We start from the raw sequence: 17,333 nt of genomic DNA on the forward strand, positions 1-17,333 counted from the left end.
TAGCATCTGTATTCAATGCATTGACTTCTAGATAAAGAAGTCAATGAAAATGAAAATAACAAATAGTTTCTTATATAATAATAATAATAATATATGCCATTTAGCTGACGCTTTTATCCAAAGCGACTTACAGTCATGTGTGCATACATTCTACGTATGGGTGGTCCCGGAATCGAACCCACTACCCTGGCGTTACAAGCGCCATGCTCTACCAACTGAGCTACAGAAGGACCACGAATTGAAAAGCAATACACAATTGATGGCTAAAAGAAAACAAAGTGACCCCTTGTCCATTTTGTATTGAAAAAGCTTTATTTAAAAAGAATACATTTACAACAGCTATACTGATTAGGGGTTCAGCTTGTTATCTGAGTGAGATAATATACACAAACAGTAATTGCTTGACATTTTAAACTCCTCTCTCTCTTTTGATATAATCCATACATTTCCCATTATACCAAATGTGTAATTAATCTACAGAAGACAGTACACAATGGTGTGGATCGTTGTGATGTGCCAAATGCTAATAACTGTGAGAGATTATTTATTTAAGGGGTGGTTCACAGTATTACCGAGAGCCGGTTTCACAGACAGACATCTGTTTTTACTCTGTGACAGGTTATGGAGGGAGGGAGGGAGCGAGGGAGAGAGGGAGGGAGGGAGAGAGAGAGGGAGGGAGAGAGGGAGGGCGAGAGGGAGGGCGAGAGGGAGGGCGAGAGGGAGGGAGGGTCAAAGGTGAATGTATCTAAAACAGAAAAACAATGATTAAACATGTTTTTTGTTCTTCTAACAGTAGTTGGAACGGTCTTCCTTGAAAGCGACATACAGTGTATTCAGAAAGTATACAGACAGACCCCTTCCCTTTTCTTTTTGTAACACACATTTCGTTTAACGTTCCACATTTTATTTTACGTTAATTCTAAAATGGATTAAATTAAATGTTTTCCTCAGGGCTAAATCTACATACAGTACCCCATAACAAAAAAATCGAAAACAAGTTTTTTTTTTATAATACATTTTTGTAAGATTAAAAATAAATATATTTAAATTAACTACTGTATATAACCCACCTCCAGTGATCGGACATCGTGTGTGTTTATATTGATCCTTTGAAACAGTTGGAAACAATGTTGTGGAACGTTCAGGTAAAAATACACACTGCATTGCCAAAAGTATGTGGACACCTGCTCACCTGGAACATTGCTGCGGGGATTTGCTTCCATTCAGCCACAAGAGCATTAGTAAGGTCAGGCACTGATGTTGGGTGATTAGGCCTGGCTCCCAAAGGTGTTCGATTTGGGTTGAGGTCAGGGCTCTGTGCAGGCCAGTTAAGTTCTTCAACACCGATCTCAACAAACCATTTCTATATGGACCTCACGGGGGAATTGTCACGCTGAAACAGGAAAGGGCCTTCACCAAACTGTTGCCACAAAGTGGGAAGCACAGAATCGTCTAGAATTGAATTGTATACAATAGGGTTAAGATTTCCCTTCACTGGAACTATTTCCCTTCACTGGCCGAGCCCCTTAGCGTTTCCACTGTTCCAGAGACAATGGTGTTGAGTTTTACACCACTCCAGCCATGCTTGGCATTGCACACAGTGATCTTAAGCTTGTGTGCTGGGGCTCGGTCATAGAAACCCATTTCATGAAGCTCCCAACAAACAGTTATTGTGTTGACGTTGCTTCCAGAGGCAGTTTAGAACTCGGTAGTGAGTGTTACAACCGAGGACAGACGATTTTTACGCCCTACGCGCTTCAGCACTCTGCTGTCCCGTTCTGTGAGCTTGTGTGGCCTACCACTTTGCGGCCGAGACATTGTTGCTCCTAGACGTTTCCCCTTCACAATAACAGCACTTACAGCTAACCGGGGGCAGCTCTAGCAGGGCCGAAAAGTTATTCCCCTTGTCAGCAACGGGTGTGTGCTGAAATAGCTGAATCCACTAAATTAAATGGGTGTTCACATACTTTTGGCTATGTAGTGTACATGACATAGAACACACATACCTCGGACATGTACAATACAGAATCACATCATCAGCTCTATTCATTACATTTCTATTTGCTCCATAACGTTTTTCCTAATGAACGTGGCCCACGGGTGTATTGTTGCAGATACAAAGTTGGCAGACAGAAATGTAACAACGTTCTGTAACGTTGTCGTATTGGGTTTGGCCCTGCATGAGCCGGGTGAACAGGGCTGAACCATGGGGAACAGGGCTAAACCGGGTGTAACAGGGCTAAACCAGGGGGTATAGGCCATACCGGGTGTAACAGGGCTAAACCAGGGGGAACAGGGCTAAACCAGGGGGAACAGGGCTAAACCAGGGGCAACAGGCCATACCGGGTGTAACAGGGCTAAACCAGGGGGAACAGGGCTAAACCAGGGGGAACAGGGCTAAACCAGGGGGAACAGGGCTAAACCAGGGGGAACAGGGCTGAACCAGGGGGAATAGGGCTAAACCAGGGGTAACAGGGTTAAACCAGGTGTAACAGGGCTAAACCGGGTGTAACAGGGCAAAACCGGGTGTAACAGGGCAAAACCGGGTGTAACAGGGCTAAACCGGGGGTAACAGGGCTAAACCAGGGGGAACAGGGCTAAACCGGGTGTAACAGGGCTAAACCAGGGGTAACAGGGCTAAACCAGGGGGAACAGGGCTAAACCAGGGGGAACAGGGCTGAACCAGGGGGAATAGGGCTAAACCAGGGGGAATAGGGCTAAACCAGGGGTAACAGGGTTAAACCAGGTGTAACAGGGCTAAACCGGGTGTAACAGGGCTAAACCAGGGGGAACAAGGCCAAAAGAGGTCTACATGGCTGGACAGCCCTGTGTGCCCACAGCTCCGTGTACTAACAGGGGTTTAGACAGCACGGCTGGTCGCTGGTTCAGGACTGCTCTCCGAACACAACCATGGAAGGAAGGCAGGGCAGCGGGGAGGCCCGGCACATCATCGCCATCTAGAGGAGAGGAGAATACAAGTTGAAATGCAGAAAGATAGTTTTAGTTCTTTATGTTCGAGACGGAAGGTTTAGACGTTGTCTGTGTGCCGAAAGCTATTTTTTTTTAAATAAATTATTTTAAAACATTCTAATGTTTGAGGTTGTACATTAGTCATTCCTTCACCATTCACACTGTAAAATACTCTGTCTAGCAAATTATGAAAATCACTGAATAGTTTTGTGATTACCCCCTGACAGCTAATATATATATTTTTTTTTAAATCACAAAATTACTTCTGAATATGTGTCTGGAATTAATATCCGATTAGCTCCAGTGTTTGTGACAGAGTTCAGAGGTCAGGAAAGGTAGGGTTCAACAGAAGGAGGTTTTGATGGAGAAAGGGAGATGTGCTCACCTGGTACTCCTCCCAGGTACACAGTCTCCTTGGCCCCTGAGGATCGGCCCTTCTTGGGCCCCACACTGTGTTCACTGGCTGCATCCACATGGAGCTGCAGCACGTTGCTCTTCTTCATGACTATGGGGCGAACAGCCAATGGCAACAACATTAGTAGAAGACTGTTTTGAATTGAATAAAATGTATTGATCCCAAGTTTAGTAACATAGATTATGCTATAATGCTTTCCCAGTGCAAATCTAGACTGAACAAAAAAATGTAAAAATGCAACATGTAACAGTTTCAAAGATTTTACTGAGTCACAGTTCATATAAGGGAATCAGTCAATTAAAGTAAATCAATTAGGTCCTAATCTATGGATTTCACATGACTGGGAATACAGATGTGCTGTTGGTCACAGATATTAAAAGTTACAGATACAGGTGAGTTGTGGCTTACAGATACAGGTGAGTTGTGGCTTACAGATACAGGTGATTTGGTGGCTTAGTTACAGATACAGGTGAGTTGTGGCTTACAGATACAGATACAAGGTGTAGCCTGTTTAGTGCTCACACACTTTGGTCTTTATCGTCAAGGAATGAATTGTATCTGTTGATTGTGGCCTGTGGAATGTTGTCCCACTCCTCTTCAATGGCTGTGAGAAGTTGCGGAATATTGGCAGGAACTGGAACACGCTGTTGTACAGGACTATCCAGAGCATCCCAAACATGCTCAATGGGTCACATGTCTGGTGAGCATGCAGACCATGGAAGAACTGGGACATTTTCAGCTTCCAGTAATTGTGTCCAGATCCATGTGACATGGGGCTGTATATTATCATGTTGAAACATGAGGTGATGGCGGGGGATGAATGGTACGATAATGGGCCTCAGGATCTCTTCACGGTATCTCTGTGCATTCAAATTGCCATCGATAAAATGCAATTGTGTTCGTTGTCTGTAGTTTATGCCTGCACATACCATAACCAGCATGGGGCCCTCTGTTCACAACGTTGACATCAGCAAACCGTACAGGTGTTAGTCCGGTTGGATGTACTGCCAAATTCTCTAAAACGATGTTGGAGGCGGCTTATGGTAGAGAAATTAACGTTAAATTCTATGGCAACATTGTCAGCATGCCAGTTGCACGCTCCCTCAAAACTTGAGATATCTGCGTGACAAAACTGCACATTTTAGAGTGGCCTTTTATTGTCCCCAGCACAAGGTGCACCTGTGTAATGACCATGTTTTTTAATCAGCTTCTAGATATGCCCACACCTGTTAGGTGGATGGATTATATTGGCAAAGAAGAAATGCTCACCAATAGAGATGTAAACAAATTTGTGCACAACATTTGAAAGAAATTAGCTTTTTGTGCGTATGGAACATTTCTTGGATCTTTTATTTCAGCTCATGAAAACGTGGGACCAACACTTTACATGTTGCGTTTATATTTTTGTTCAGTGTAATATTGTGACGAAACGATAGTGCTAAGGGAAGAGATACAATTCATTCCTTGACGATAAAGACCAAAGTGTGTGAGCACTAAACAGGCTACACCTTGTATCTGTATCTGTAAGCCACAACTCACCTGTATCTGTATGCCACAACTCACCTGTATCTGTAACTAAGCCACAACTCACCTGTATCTGTAAGCTACAACTCACCTGTATCTGTAAGCTACAACTCACCTGTAACTAAGCTACCACTCACCTGTATCTGTAACTAAGCCACAACTCACCTGTATCTGTAACTAAGCTACAACTCACCTGTATCTGTAACTAAGCTACAACTCACCTGTATCTGTAACTAAGCTACAACTCATCTGTATCTGTAACTAAGCTACAACTCACCTGTATCTGTAACTAAGCTACAACTCACCTGTATCTGTAAGCTACAACTCACCTGTATCTGTAAGCTACAACTCACCTGTAACTAAGCTACCACTCACCTGTATCTGTAACTAAGCTACCACTCACCTGTATCTGTAACTAAGCTACAACTCACCTGTATCTGTAACTAAGCTACCACTCACCTGTATCTGTAACTAAGCTACAACTCACCTGTATCTGTAACTAAGCTACAACTCACCTGTATCTGTAAGCTACAACTCACCTGTATCTGTAAGCTACAACTCACCTGTATCTCTGTAAGCTACAACTCACCTGTAACTAAGCTACCACTCACCTGTATCTGTAACTAAGCTACCACTCACCTGTATCTGTAACTAAGCTACAACTCACCTGTATCTGTAACTAAGCTACAACTCACCTGTATCTGTAAGCCACAACTCACCTGTATCTGTAAGCTACAACTCACCTGTATCTGTGAGCTACAACTCACCTGTATCTGTAAGCTACAACTCAAATGTATCTGTAACTCAGCTACACCTCACCTGTATCTGTAACTCAGCTAGAATTCACCTGTATCTGGAACTAAGCTAGAACTCACCTGTATCTGGAACTAAGCTAGAACTCACCTGTATCTGAAACTAAGCTACAACTCACCTGTATTTCTTAACTCAGCTACAACTCACCTGTATCTGTAAGCTACAACTCACCTGTAACTAAGCTACCACTCACCTGTATCTGTAACTAAGCTACCACTCACCTGTATCTGTAACTAAGCTACAACTCACCTGTATCTGTAAGCTACAACTCACCTGTATCTGTAACTAAGCTACAACTCACCTGTATCTGTAACTAAGCTACAACTCACCTGTATCTGTAACTCAGCTACAACTCACCTGTAACTAAGCTACCACTCACCTGTATCTGTAACTAAGCTACCACTCACCTGTATCTGTAAATAAGCTACAACTCACCTGTAACTAAGCTACCACTCACCTGTATCTGTAACTAAGCTACCACTCACCTGTATCTGTAACTAAGCTACAACTCACCTGTATCTGTAACTAAGCTACCACTCACCTGTATCTGTAACTACGCTACAACTCACCTGTATCTGTAACTAAGCTACAACTCACCTGTATCTGTAACTAAGCTACAACTCACCTGTATCTGTAACTAAGCTACAACTCACCTGTATCTGTAACTAAGCTACAACTCACCTGTATCTGTAAGCTACAACTCACCTGTATCTGTAACTAAGCCACAACTCACCTGTATCTGTAAGCTACAACTCACCTGTATCTGTATCTGTAAGCCACAACTCACCTGTATCTGTAAGCCACAACTCACCTGTATCTGTATCTGTAAGCCACAACTCACCTGTATCTGTATCTGTAAGCCACAACTCACCTGTATCTGTAAGCTACAACTCACCTGTATCTGTAACTAAGCCACAACTCACCTGTATCTGTAAGCTACAACTCACCTGTATCTGTAACTCAGCTAGAATTCACCTGTATCTGTAACTCAGCTAGAATTCACCTGTATCTGGAACTCAGCTAGAACTCACCTGTATCTGTAACTCAGCTAGAATTCACCTGTATCTGTAACTCAGCTAGAACTCACCTGTATCTGTAACTCAGCTACAACTCACCTGTATCTGTAACTCAGCTAGAACTCACCTGTATCTGTAACTCAGCTAGAATTCACCTGTATCTGTAACTCAGCTAGAACTCACCTGTATCTGTAACTCAGCTAGAACTCACCTGTATCTGTAACTCAGCTACAACTCACCTGTATCTGTAACTCAGCTAGAACTCACCTGTATCTGTAACTCAGCTAGAACTCACCTGTATCTGTAACTCAGCTAGAACTCACCTGTATCTGTAACTCAGCTAGAACTCACCTGTATCTGTAACTCAGCTAGAACTCACCTGTATCTGTAAGCCACAACTCACCTGTATCTGTAAGCTACAACTCACCTGTATCTGTAACTCAGCTAGAACTCACCTGTATCTGTAAGCCACAACTCACCTGTATCTGTAAGCTACAACTCACCTGTATCTGTAACTCAGCTAGAATTCACCTGTATCTGGAACTCAGCTAGAACTCACCTGTATCTGTAACTCAGCTAGAATTCACCTGTATCTGTAACTCAGCTAGAACTCACCTGTATCTGTAACTCAGCTAGAACTCACCTGTATCTGTAACTCAGCTACAACTCACCTGTATCTGTAACTCAGCTAGAACTCACCTGTATCTGTAACTCAGCTAGAATTCACCTGTATCTGTAACTCAGCTAGAACTCACCTGTATCTGTAACTCAGCTACAACTCACCTGTATCTGTAACTCAGCTAGAACTCACCTGTATCTGTAACTCAGCTAGAATTCACCTGTATCTGTAACTCAGCTAGAACTCACCTGTATCTGTAACTCAGCTAGAACTCACCTGTATCTGTAACTCAGCTAGAATTCACCTGTATCTGGAACTAAGCTAGAACTCACCTGTATCTGTAACTCAGCTAGAACTCACCTGTATCTGTAACTCAGCTAGAACTCACCTGTATCTGGAACTAAGCTAGAACTCACCTGTATCTGTAACTCAGCTAGAACTCACCTGTATCTGGAACTAAGCTAGAACTCACCTGTATCTGGAACTAAGCTAGAACTCACCTGTATCTGTAACTCAGCTAGAACTCACCTGTATCTGGAACTAAGCTAGAACTCACCTGTATCTGTAACTCAGCTAGAACTCACCTGTATCTGGAACTAAGCTAGAACTCACCTGTATCTGGAACTAAGCTAGAACTCACCTGTATCTGGAACTAAGCTAGAACTCACCTGTATCTGGAACTAAGCTAGAACTCACCTGTATCTGGAACTAAGCTAGAACTCACCTGTATCTGTAACTCAGCTAGAACTCACCTGTATCTGGAACTAAGCTAGAACTCACCTGTATCTGGAACTAAGCTAGAACTCACCTGTATCTGTAACTCAGCTAGAACTCACCTGTATCTGGAACTAAGCTAGAACTCACCTGTATCTGTAACTCAGCTAGAACTCACCTGTATCTGGAACTAAGCTAGAACTCACCTGTATCTGGAACTAAGCTAGAACTCACCTGTATCTGGAACTAAGCTAGAACTCACCTGTATCTGGAACTAAGCTAGAACTCACCTGTATCTGGAACTAAGCTAGAACTCACCTGTATCTGGAACTAAGCTAGAACTCACCTGTATCTGGAACTAAGCTAGAACTCACCTGTATCTGTAACTCAGCTAGAACTCACCTGTATCTGGAACTAAGCTAGAACTCACCTGTATCTGGAACTAAGCTAGAATTCACCTGTATCGGTAACTAAGCTAGAATTCACCTGTATCGGTAACTAAGCTAGAATTCACCTGTATCGGTAACTAAGCTAGAACTCACCTGTATCGGTAACTAAGCTAGAACTCACCTGTATCGGTAACTAAGCTAGAATTCACCTGTATCGGTAACTAAGCTAGAACTCACCTGTATCGGTAACTAAGCTAGAACTCACCTGTATCGGTAACTAAGCTAGAATTCACCTGTATCGGTAACTAAGCTAGAACTCACCTGTATCGGTAACTAAGCTAGAACTCACCTGTATCGGTAACTAAGCTAGAATTCACCTGTATCAGTAACTAAGCTAGAACTCACCTGTATCGGTAACTAAGCTAGAACTCACCTGTATCGGTAACTAAGCTAGAATTCACCTGTATCGGTAACTAAGCTAGAATTCACCTGTATCGGTAACTAAGCTAGAACTCACCTGTGATACTGTGCCAGCGTCCGTCACACAGGGATTCCTCTGGTGTGAAAGAGGTGGAGAAGAGTTTTCCGCGACCACTGTTCACTGTGACTGTCACCTGTAGAGGACACCACATTATACAGTCATTATACACACTCTTTCATTGTACATATGACTCTGTCTGAAACAGAAGAAAACTGTCTCCTAAAACAACAGAACACTTAGTTAATCGTACCTCTCCCTGGTTGAGGTAGAGACTGAGCTGTTGTCCAGACCCAGCATGCAGCAGGAGACCAGAGTCAGACACCAGCCGTACCTCCAGCTGGACCTCTAGGTCCCGCCCTAACACCAGGCCTTCATCTAGACACAGAGACATGGAGAGATTAGTCAGTGTGTTTCAGATTTTATGGGTCATATTTCTTTTGTTGTGCTCTGCCCTGTCTCATAATCCCAGAGAATGTCTCTCCAATAGTCTCATAATAGTCTCTCCTAGATCCTTTTCCAAATCCTTGGCCTCTTTGACAAACATTTTAAATTGCAACCAAATCATTTTATAGAAGAGGAGAGAGAGAGGATAGGAGGTATACTGTACCTATAGCCATGTGTCCTCCCTGGGAGGAGAGGAGGTATACTGTACCTATAGCCATGTGTCCTCCCTGGGAGGAGAGGAGGTATACTGTACCTATAGCCATGTGTCCTCCCTGGGAGGAGAGGAGGTATACTGTACCTATAGCCATGTGTCCTCCCTGGGAGGAGAGGAGGTATACTGTACCTATAGCCATGTGTCCTCCCTGGGAGGAGAGGAGGTATACTGTACCTATAGCCATGTGTCCTCCCTGGGAGGAGAGGAGGTATACTGTACCTATAGCCATGTGTCCTCCCTGGGAGGAGAGGAGGTATACTGTACCTATAGCCATGTGTCCTCCCTGGGAGGAGAGGAGGTATACTGTACCTATAGCCATGTGTCCTCCCTGGGAGGAGAGGAGGTATACTGTACCTATAGCCATGTGTCCTCCCTGGGAGGAGAGGAGGTATACTGTACCTATAGCCATGTGTCCTCCCTGGGAGGAGAGGAGGTATACTGTACCTATAGCCATGTGTCCTCCTGGGAGGAGAGGAGGTATACTGTACCTATAGCCATGTGTCCTCCCTGGGAGGAGAGGAGGTATACTGTACCTATAGCCATGTGTCCTCCCTGGGAGGAGAGGAGGTATACTGTACCTATAGTCATGTGTCCTCCCTGGGAGGAGAGGAGGTATACTGTACCTATAGCCATGTGTCCTCCCTGGGAGGAGAGGAGGTATACTGTACCTATAGCCATGTGTCCTCCCTGGGAGGAGAGGAGGTATACTGTACCTATAGTCATGTGTCCTCCCTGGGAGGAGAGGAGGTATACTGTACCTATAGCCATGTGTCCTCCCTGGGAGGAGAGGAGGTATACTGTACCTATAGTCATGTGTCCTCCCTGGGAGGAGAGGAGGTATACTGTACCTATAGTCATGTGTCCTCCCTGGGAGGAGAGGAGGTATACTGTACCTATAGTCATGTGTCCTGCCTGGGAGGAGAGGAGGTATACTGTACCTATAGCCATGTGTCCTCCCTGGGAGGAGAGGAGGTATACTGTACCTATAGCCATGTGTCCTCCCTGGGAGGAGAGGAGGTATACTGTACCTATAGTCATGTGTCCTCCCTGGGAGGAGAGGAGGTATACTGTACCTATAGCCATGTGTCCTCCCTGGGAGGAGAGGAGGTATACTGTACCTATAGCCATGTGTCCTCCCTGGGAGGAGAGGAGGTATACTGTACCTATAGCCATGTGTCCTCCCTGGGAGGAGAGGAGGTATACTGTACCTATAGTCATGTGTCCTCCCTGGGAGGAGAGGAGGTATACTGTACCTATAGTCATGTGTCCTCCCTGGGAGGAGAGGAGGTATACTGTACCTATAGTCATGTGTCCTCCCTGGGAGGAGAGGAGGTATACTGTACCTATAGTCATGTGTCCTCCCTGGGAGGAGAGGAGGTATACTGTACCTATAGCCATGTGTCCTCCCTGGGAGGAGAGGAGGTATACTGTACCTATAGTCATGTGTCCTCCCTGGGAGGAGAGGAGGTATACTGTACCTATAGTCATGTGTCCTCCCTGGGAGGAGAGGAGGTATACTGTACCTATAGTCATGTGTCCTCCCTGGGAGGAGAGGAGGTATACTGTACCTATAGTCATGTGTCCTGCCTGGGAGGAGAGGAGGTATACTGTACCTATAGCCATGTGTCCTCCCTGGGAGGAGAGGAGGTATACTGTACCTATAGTCATGTGTCCTCCCTGGGAGGAGAGGAGGTATACTGTACCTATAGTCATGTGTCCTCCCTGGGAGGAGAGGAGGTATACTGTACCTATAGTCATGTGTCCTCCCTGGGAGGAGAGGAGGTATACTGTACCTATAGTCATGTGTCCTCCCTGGGAGGAGAGGAGGTATACTGTACCTATAGCCATGTGTCCTCCCTGGGAGGAGAGGAGGTATACTGTACCTATAGTCATGTGTCCTCCCTGGGAGGAGAGGAGGTATACTGTACCTATAGCCATGTGTCCTCCCTGGGAGGAGAGAAGAGGAGGTATACTGTACCTATAGCCATGTGTCCTCCCTGGGAGGAGAGGAGAGGAGGTATACTGTACCTCTAGCCATGTGTCCTCCCTGGGAGGAGAGGAGGTATACTGTACCTATAGTCATGTGTCCTCCCTGGGAGGAGAGGAGGTATACTGTACCTATAGCCATGTGTCCTCCCTGGGAGGAGAGGAGGTATACTGTACCTATAGCCATGTGTCCTCCCTGGGAGGAGAGGAGGTATACTGTATCTATAGCCATGTGTCCTCCCTGGGAGGAGAGGAGAGGAGGTATACTGTACCTATAGCCATGTGTCCTCCCTGGGAGGAGAGGAGGTATACTGTACCTATAGCCATGTGTCCTCCCTGGGAGGAGAGGAGGTATACTGTACCTATAGCCATGTGTCCTCCCTGGGAGGAGAGGAGGTATACTGTACCTATAGCCATGTGTCCTCCCTGGGAGGAGAGGAGAGGAGGTATACTGTACCTATAGCCATGTGTCCTCCCTGGGAGGAGAGGATGTATACTGTACCTATAGCCATGTGTCCTCCCTGGGAGGAGAGGAGGTATACTGTACCTATAGCCATGTGTCCTCCCTGGGAGGAGAGGAGGTATACTGTACCTATAGTCATGTGTCCTCCCTGGGAGGAGAGGAGGTATACTGTACCTATAGCCATGTGTCCTCCCTGGGAGGAGAGGAGGTATACTGTACCTATAGTCATGTGTCCTCCCTGGGAGGAGAGGAGAGGAGGTATACTGTACCTATAGTCATGTGTCCTCCCTGGGAGGAGAGGAGAGGAGGTATACTGTACCTATAGTCATGTGTCCTCCCTGGGAGGAGAGGAGGTATACTGTACCTATAGCCATGTGTCCTCCCTGGGAGGAGAGGAGGTATACTGTACCTATAGCCATGTGTCCTCCCTGGGAGGAGAGGAGGTATACTGTACCTATAGTCATGTGTCCTCCCTGGGAGGAGAGGAGGTATACTGTACCTATAGCCATGTGTCCTCCCTGGGAGGAGAGGAGGTATACTGTACCTATAGTCATGTGTCCTCCCTGGGAGGAGAGGAGGTATACTGTACCTATAGCCATGTGTCCTCCCTGGGAGGAGAGGAGAGGAGGTATACTGTACCTATAGTCATGTGTCCTCCCTGGGAGGAGAGGAGAGGAGGTATACTGTACCTATAGCCATGTGTCCTCCCTGGGAGGAGAGGATGTATACTGTACCTATAGCCATGTGTCCTCCCTGGGAGGAGAGGAGGTATACTGTCCAATTTGTAAGTCGCTCTGGATAAGAGCGTCTGCTAAATGACTTAAATGTAAATGTAAATGTACCTATAGCCATGTGTCCTCCCTGGGAGGAGAGGAGAGGAGAGGAGGTATACTGTACCTATAGCCATGTGTCCTCCCTGGGAGGAGAGGATGTATACTGTACCTATAGCCATGTGTCCTCCCTGGGAGGAGAGGAGGTATACTGTACCTATAGCCATGTGTCCTCCCTGGGAGGAGAGGAGGTATACTGTACCTATAGCCATGTGTCCTCCCTGGGAGGAGAGGAGAGGAGGTATACTGTACCTATAGCCATGTGTCCTCCCTGGGAGGAGAGGAGGTATACTGTACCTATAGCCATGTGTCCTCCCTGGGAGGAGAGGAGGTATACTGTACCTATAGCCATGTGTCCTCCCTGGGAGGAGAGGAGAGGGAGGTATACTGTACCTATAGCCATGTGTCCTCCCTGGGAGGAGAGGAGGTATACTGTACCTATAGCCATGTGTCCTCCCTGGGAGGAGAGGATGTATACTGTACCTATAGCCATGTGTCCTCCCTGGGAGGGAGGAGGTATACTGTACCTATAGCCATGTGTCCTCCCTGGGAGGAGAGGAGGTATACTGTACCTATAGCCATGTGTCCTCCCTGGGAGGAGAGGAGGTATACTGTACCTATAGCCATGTGTCCTCCTGGGAGGAGAGGAGGTATACTGTACCTATAGCCATGTGTCCTCCCTGGGAGGAGAGAGAGGAGGTATACTGTACCTATAGCCATGTGTCCTCCCTGGGAGGAGAGGATGTATACTGTACCTATAGCCATGTGTCCTCCCTGGGAGGAGAGGAGGTATACTGTACCTATAGCCATGTGTCCTCCCTGGGAGAGAGGAGAGGAGGTATACTGTACCTATAGCCATGTGTCCTCCCTGGGAGGAGAGGAGGTATACTGTACCTATAGCCATGTGTCCTCCCTGGGAGGAGAGGAGGTATACTGTACCTATAGCCATGTGTCCTCCCTGGGAGGGAGAGGAGGTATACTGTACCTATAGCCATGTGTCCTCCTGGGAGAGAGGAGGTATACTGTACCTATAGCCATGTGTCCTCCCTGGGAGGAGAGGAGAGGAGGTATACTGTACCTATAGCCATGTGTCCTCCCTGGGAGGAGAGGAGGTATACTGTACCTATAGCCATGTGTCCTCCCTGGGAGGAGAGGAGGTATACTGTACCTATAGCCATGTGTCCTCCCTGGGAGGAGAGGAGGAGGTATACTGTACCTATAGCCATGTGTCCTCCCTGGGAGAGGAGGTATACTGGCCATGTGTCCTCCCTGGGAGGAGAGGAGGTATACTGTACCTATAGCCATGTGTCCTCCCTGGGAGGAGAGGAGAGGAGGTATACTGTACCTATAGCCATGTGTCCTCCCTGGGAGGAGAGGAGGTATACTGTACCTATAGCCATGTGTCCTCCCTGGGAGGAGAGGAGGTATACTGTACCTATAGCCATGTGTCCTCCCTGGGAGGAGAGGAGAGGAGGTATACTGTACCTATAGCCATGTGTCCTCCCTGGGAGGAGAGGAGGTATACTGTACCTATAGCCATGTGTCCTCCCTGGGAGGAGAGGAGGTATACTGTACCTATAGCCATGTGTCCTCCCTGGGAGGAGAGGAGAGGAGGTATACTGTACCTATAGCCATGTGTCCTCCCTGGGAGGAGAGGAGAGGAGGTATACTGTACCTATAGCCATGTGTCCTCCCTGGGAGGAGAGGAGGTATACTGTACCTATAGCCATGTGTCCTCCCTGGGAGGAGAGGATGTATACTGTACCTATAGCCATGTGTCCTCCCTGGGAGGAGAGGAGGTATACTGTACCTATAGCCATGTGTCCTCCTGGGAGGAGAGGAGGTATACTGTACCTATAGCCATGTGTCCTCCCTGGGAGGAGAGGAGGTATACTGTACCTATAGCCATGTGTCCTCCCTGGGAGGAGAGGAGGAGGTATACTGTACCTATAGCCATGTGTCCTCCCTGGGAGGAGAGGATGTATACTGTACCTATAGCCATGTGTCCTCCCCTGGGAGGAGAGGAGGTATACTGTACCTATAGCCATGTGTCCTCCCTGGGAGGAGAGGAGAGGAGGTATACTGTACCTATAGCCATGTGTCCTCCCTGGGAGGAGAGGAGGTATACTGTACCTATAGCCATGTGTCCTCCCTGGGAGGAGAGGAGGTATACTGTACCTATAGCCATGTGTCCTCCCTGGGAGGAGAGGAGGTATACTGTACCTATAGCCATGTGTCCTCCCCTGGGAGGAGAGGAGAGGAGGTATACTGTACCTATAGTCATGTGTCCTCCCTGGGAGGAGGGACTGAGGAGAGGAGGTATACTGTACCTATAGCCATGTGTCCTCCCCTGGGGGAGAGGATGTATACTGTACCTATAGCCATGTGTCCTCCCTGGGAGGAGAGGAGGTATACTGTACCTATAGCCATGTGTCCTCCCTGGGAGGAGAGGAGGTATACTGTACCTATAGCCATGTGTCCTCCCTGGGAGGAGAGGAGGTATACTGTACCTATAGCCATGTGTCCTCCCTGAGGGGAGGAGAGGAGGTATACTGTACCTATAGCCATGTGTCCTCCCTGGGAGGAGAGGAGGGGTATACTGTACCTATAGCCATGTGTCCTCCCTGGGAGGAGAGGAGGTATACTGTACCTATAGGCCATGTGTCCTCCCTGGGAGGAGAGGAGAGGAGGTATACTGTACCTATAGCCATGTGTCCTCCCTGGGAGGAGAGGAGGTATACTGTACCTATAGCCATGTGTCCTCCCTGGGAGGAGGAGGTATACTGTACCTATAGCCATGTGTCCTCCCTGGGAGGAGAGGAGGTATACTGTACCTATAGCCATGTGTCCTCCCTGGGAGGAGAGGAGGTATACTGTACCTATAGCCATGTGTCCTCCCTGGGAGGAGAGGAGGTATACTGTACCTATAGCCATGTGTCCTCCCTGGGAGGAGGGAGAGGAGGTATACTGTACCTATAGCCATGTGTCCTCCCTGGGAGAGGAGGGGAGTCACTCCCTGGGAGGAGAGGTATACTGTACCTATAGTCATGTGTCCTCCCCTGGGAGAGGAGAGGAGGTATACTGTACCTATAGCCATGTGTCCTCCCTGGGCCATGTGTCCTCCCTGGGAGAGGAGAGAGGTATACTGTACCTATAGCCATGTGTCCTCCCTGGGAGGAGAGGAGGTATACTGTACCTATAGCCATGTGTCCTCCCTGGGAGGAGAGGCACTATACTGTACCTATAGTCATGTGTCCTCCCTGGGAGGAGAGGAGAGGGTATACTGTAGGAGAGGAGAGGAGGTATACTGTACCTATAGCCATGTGTCCTCCCAGGAGGGAGGAGAGGAGGTATACTGTACCTATAGCCATGTGTCCTCCCTGGGAGGAGAGGAGGTATACTGTACCTATAGCCATGTGTCCTCCTGGGAGGTATACTGTACCTATAGCCATGTGTCCTCCTGGGAGGAGAGGAGAGGAGGTATACTGTACCTATAGCCATGTGTCCTCCCTGGGAGGAGAGGAGGTATACTGTACCTATAGCCATGTGTCCTCCCTGGGAGAGGAGGTATACTGTACCTATAGCCATGTGTCCTCCTGGGAGGAGAGGAGGTATACTGTACCTATAGCCATGTGTCCTCCCTGGGAGGGAGGAGGCATACTGTACCTATAGTCATGTGTCCTCCCTGGGAGGAGAGGAGGTATACTGTACCTATAGCCATGTGTCCTCCCTGGGAGGAGGAGGAGGTATACTGTACCTATAGTCATGTGTCCTCCCTGGGAGGGAGAGGAGGTATACTGTACCTATAGCCATGTGTCCTCCTGGGAGGAGAGGAGGTATACTGTACCTATAGCCATGTGTCCTCCTGGGAGGAGAGAAGAGGAGGTATACTGTACCTATAGCCATGTGTCCTCCCTGGGAGGAGAGAGGAGGTATACTGTACCTATAGTCATGTGTCCTCCCTGGGAGGAGAGGAGAGGAGGTATACTGTACCTATAGCCATGTGTCCTCCCTGGGAGGAGAGGAGAGGAGGTATACTGTACCTATAGCCATGTGTCCTCCCTGGGAGGAGAAGTATGCCCCAGGCTGCAGAGTGGTCTGGAAGCAAGGAACAACCCCCAGGCTTGTTGAGGGATTGTCTATGCTCTCCTCATTCAGCTCCAGGTCCCTCACACAGCCCACAAACCCTCCAGGACCTGGCACCTATGTAGTGAAAGAGATGGGCAGTACACCGTAGAACAGTTTCAATAAGGAATATATTTCTCTGTAGTGTAGACACACACACACACACACACACACACACACACACACACACACACACACACACACACACACACACACACACACACACACATCACACACACACACACACACACACACACACACACACACACACACACACACACACACATCATCACATCATCATCATCATCATCATCACATCACACACACACA

General features: G+C 47.4%; 1 protein-coding gene across 1 annotated transcript; it reads right to left on the reverse strand.

The window, feature by feature from the left end:
* Window positions 1-352: 352 nt before the first annotated feature.
* On the reverse strand, window positions 353-17,099 carry LOC127921632 (laminin subunit alpha-4-like). The gene is made up of 5 exons (XM_052505202.1): window positions 16,922-17,099; window positions 9,192-9,316; window positions 8,978-9,074; window positions 3,356-3,475; window positions 353-2,957 (listed from the first exon to the last, which is right to left on the reverse strand). Exons 1-5 carry the CDS (start codon window positions 16,929-16,931, stop codon window positions 2,809-2,811), a joined length of 501 nt encoding a protein of 166 aa, XP_052361162.1. The 5' UTR covers window positions 16,932-17,099; the 3' UTR covers window positions 353-2,808.
* Between the last annotated feature and the right edge of the window lie 234 nt (window positions 17,100-17,333).

The sequence above is a fragment of the Oncorhynchus keta genome, unplaced genomic scaffold (genome assembly GCF_023373465.1).
Source record: "Oncorhynchus keta strain PuntledgeMale-10-30-2019 unplaced genomic scaffold, Oket_V2 Un_contig_22878_pilon_pilon, whole genome shotgun sequence".
Lineage (NCBI taxonomy): Eukaryota > Metazoa > Chordata > Actinopteri > Salmoniformes > Salmonidae > Oncorhynchus > Oncorhynchus keta.

Coding starts and splice junctions, on each gene's coding strand:
- LOC127921632 (XM_052505202.1), bottom strand. Junction 9,075..9,191: donor TCTACCTCAACCAGGGAGAG/GTACGATTAACT, acceptor TGTCCTCTACAG/GTGACAGTCACAGTGAACAG. Junction 3,476..8,977: donor ACGCTGGCACAGTATCACAG/GTGAGTTCTAGC, acceptor TTCGCCCCATAG/TCATGAAGAAGAGCAACGTG.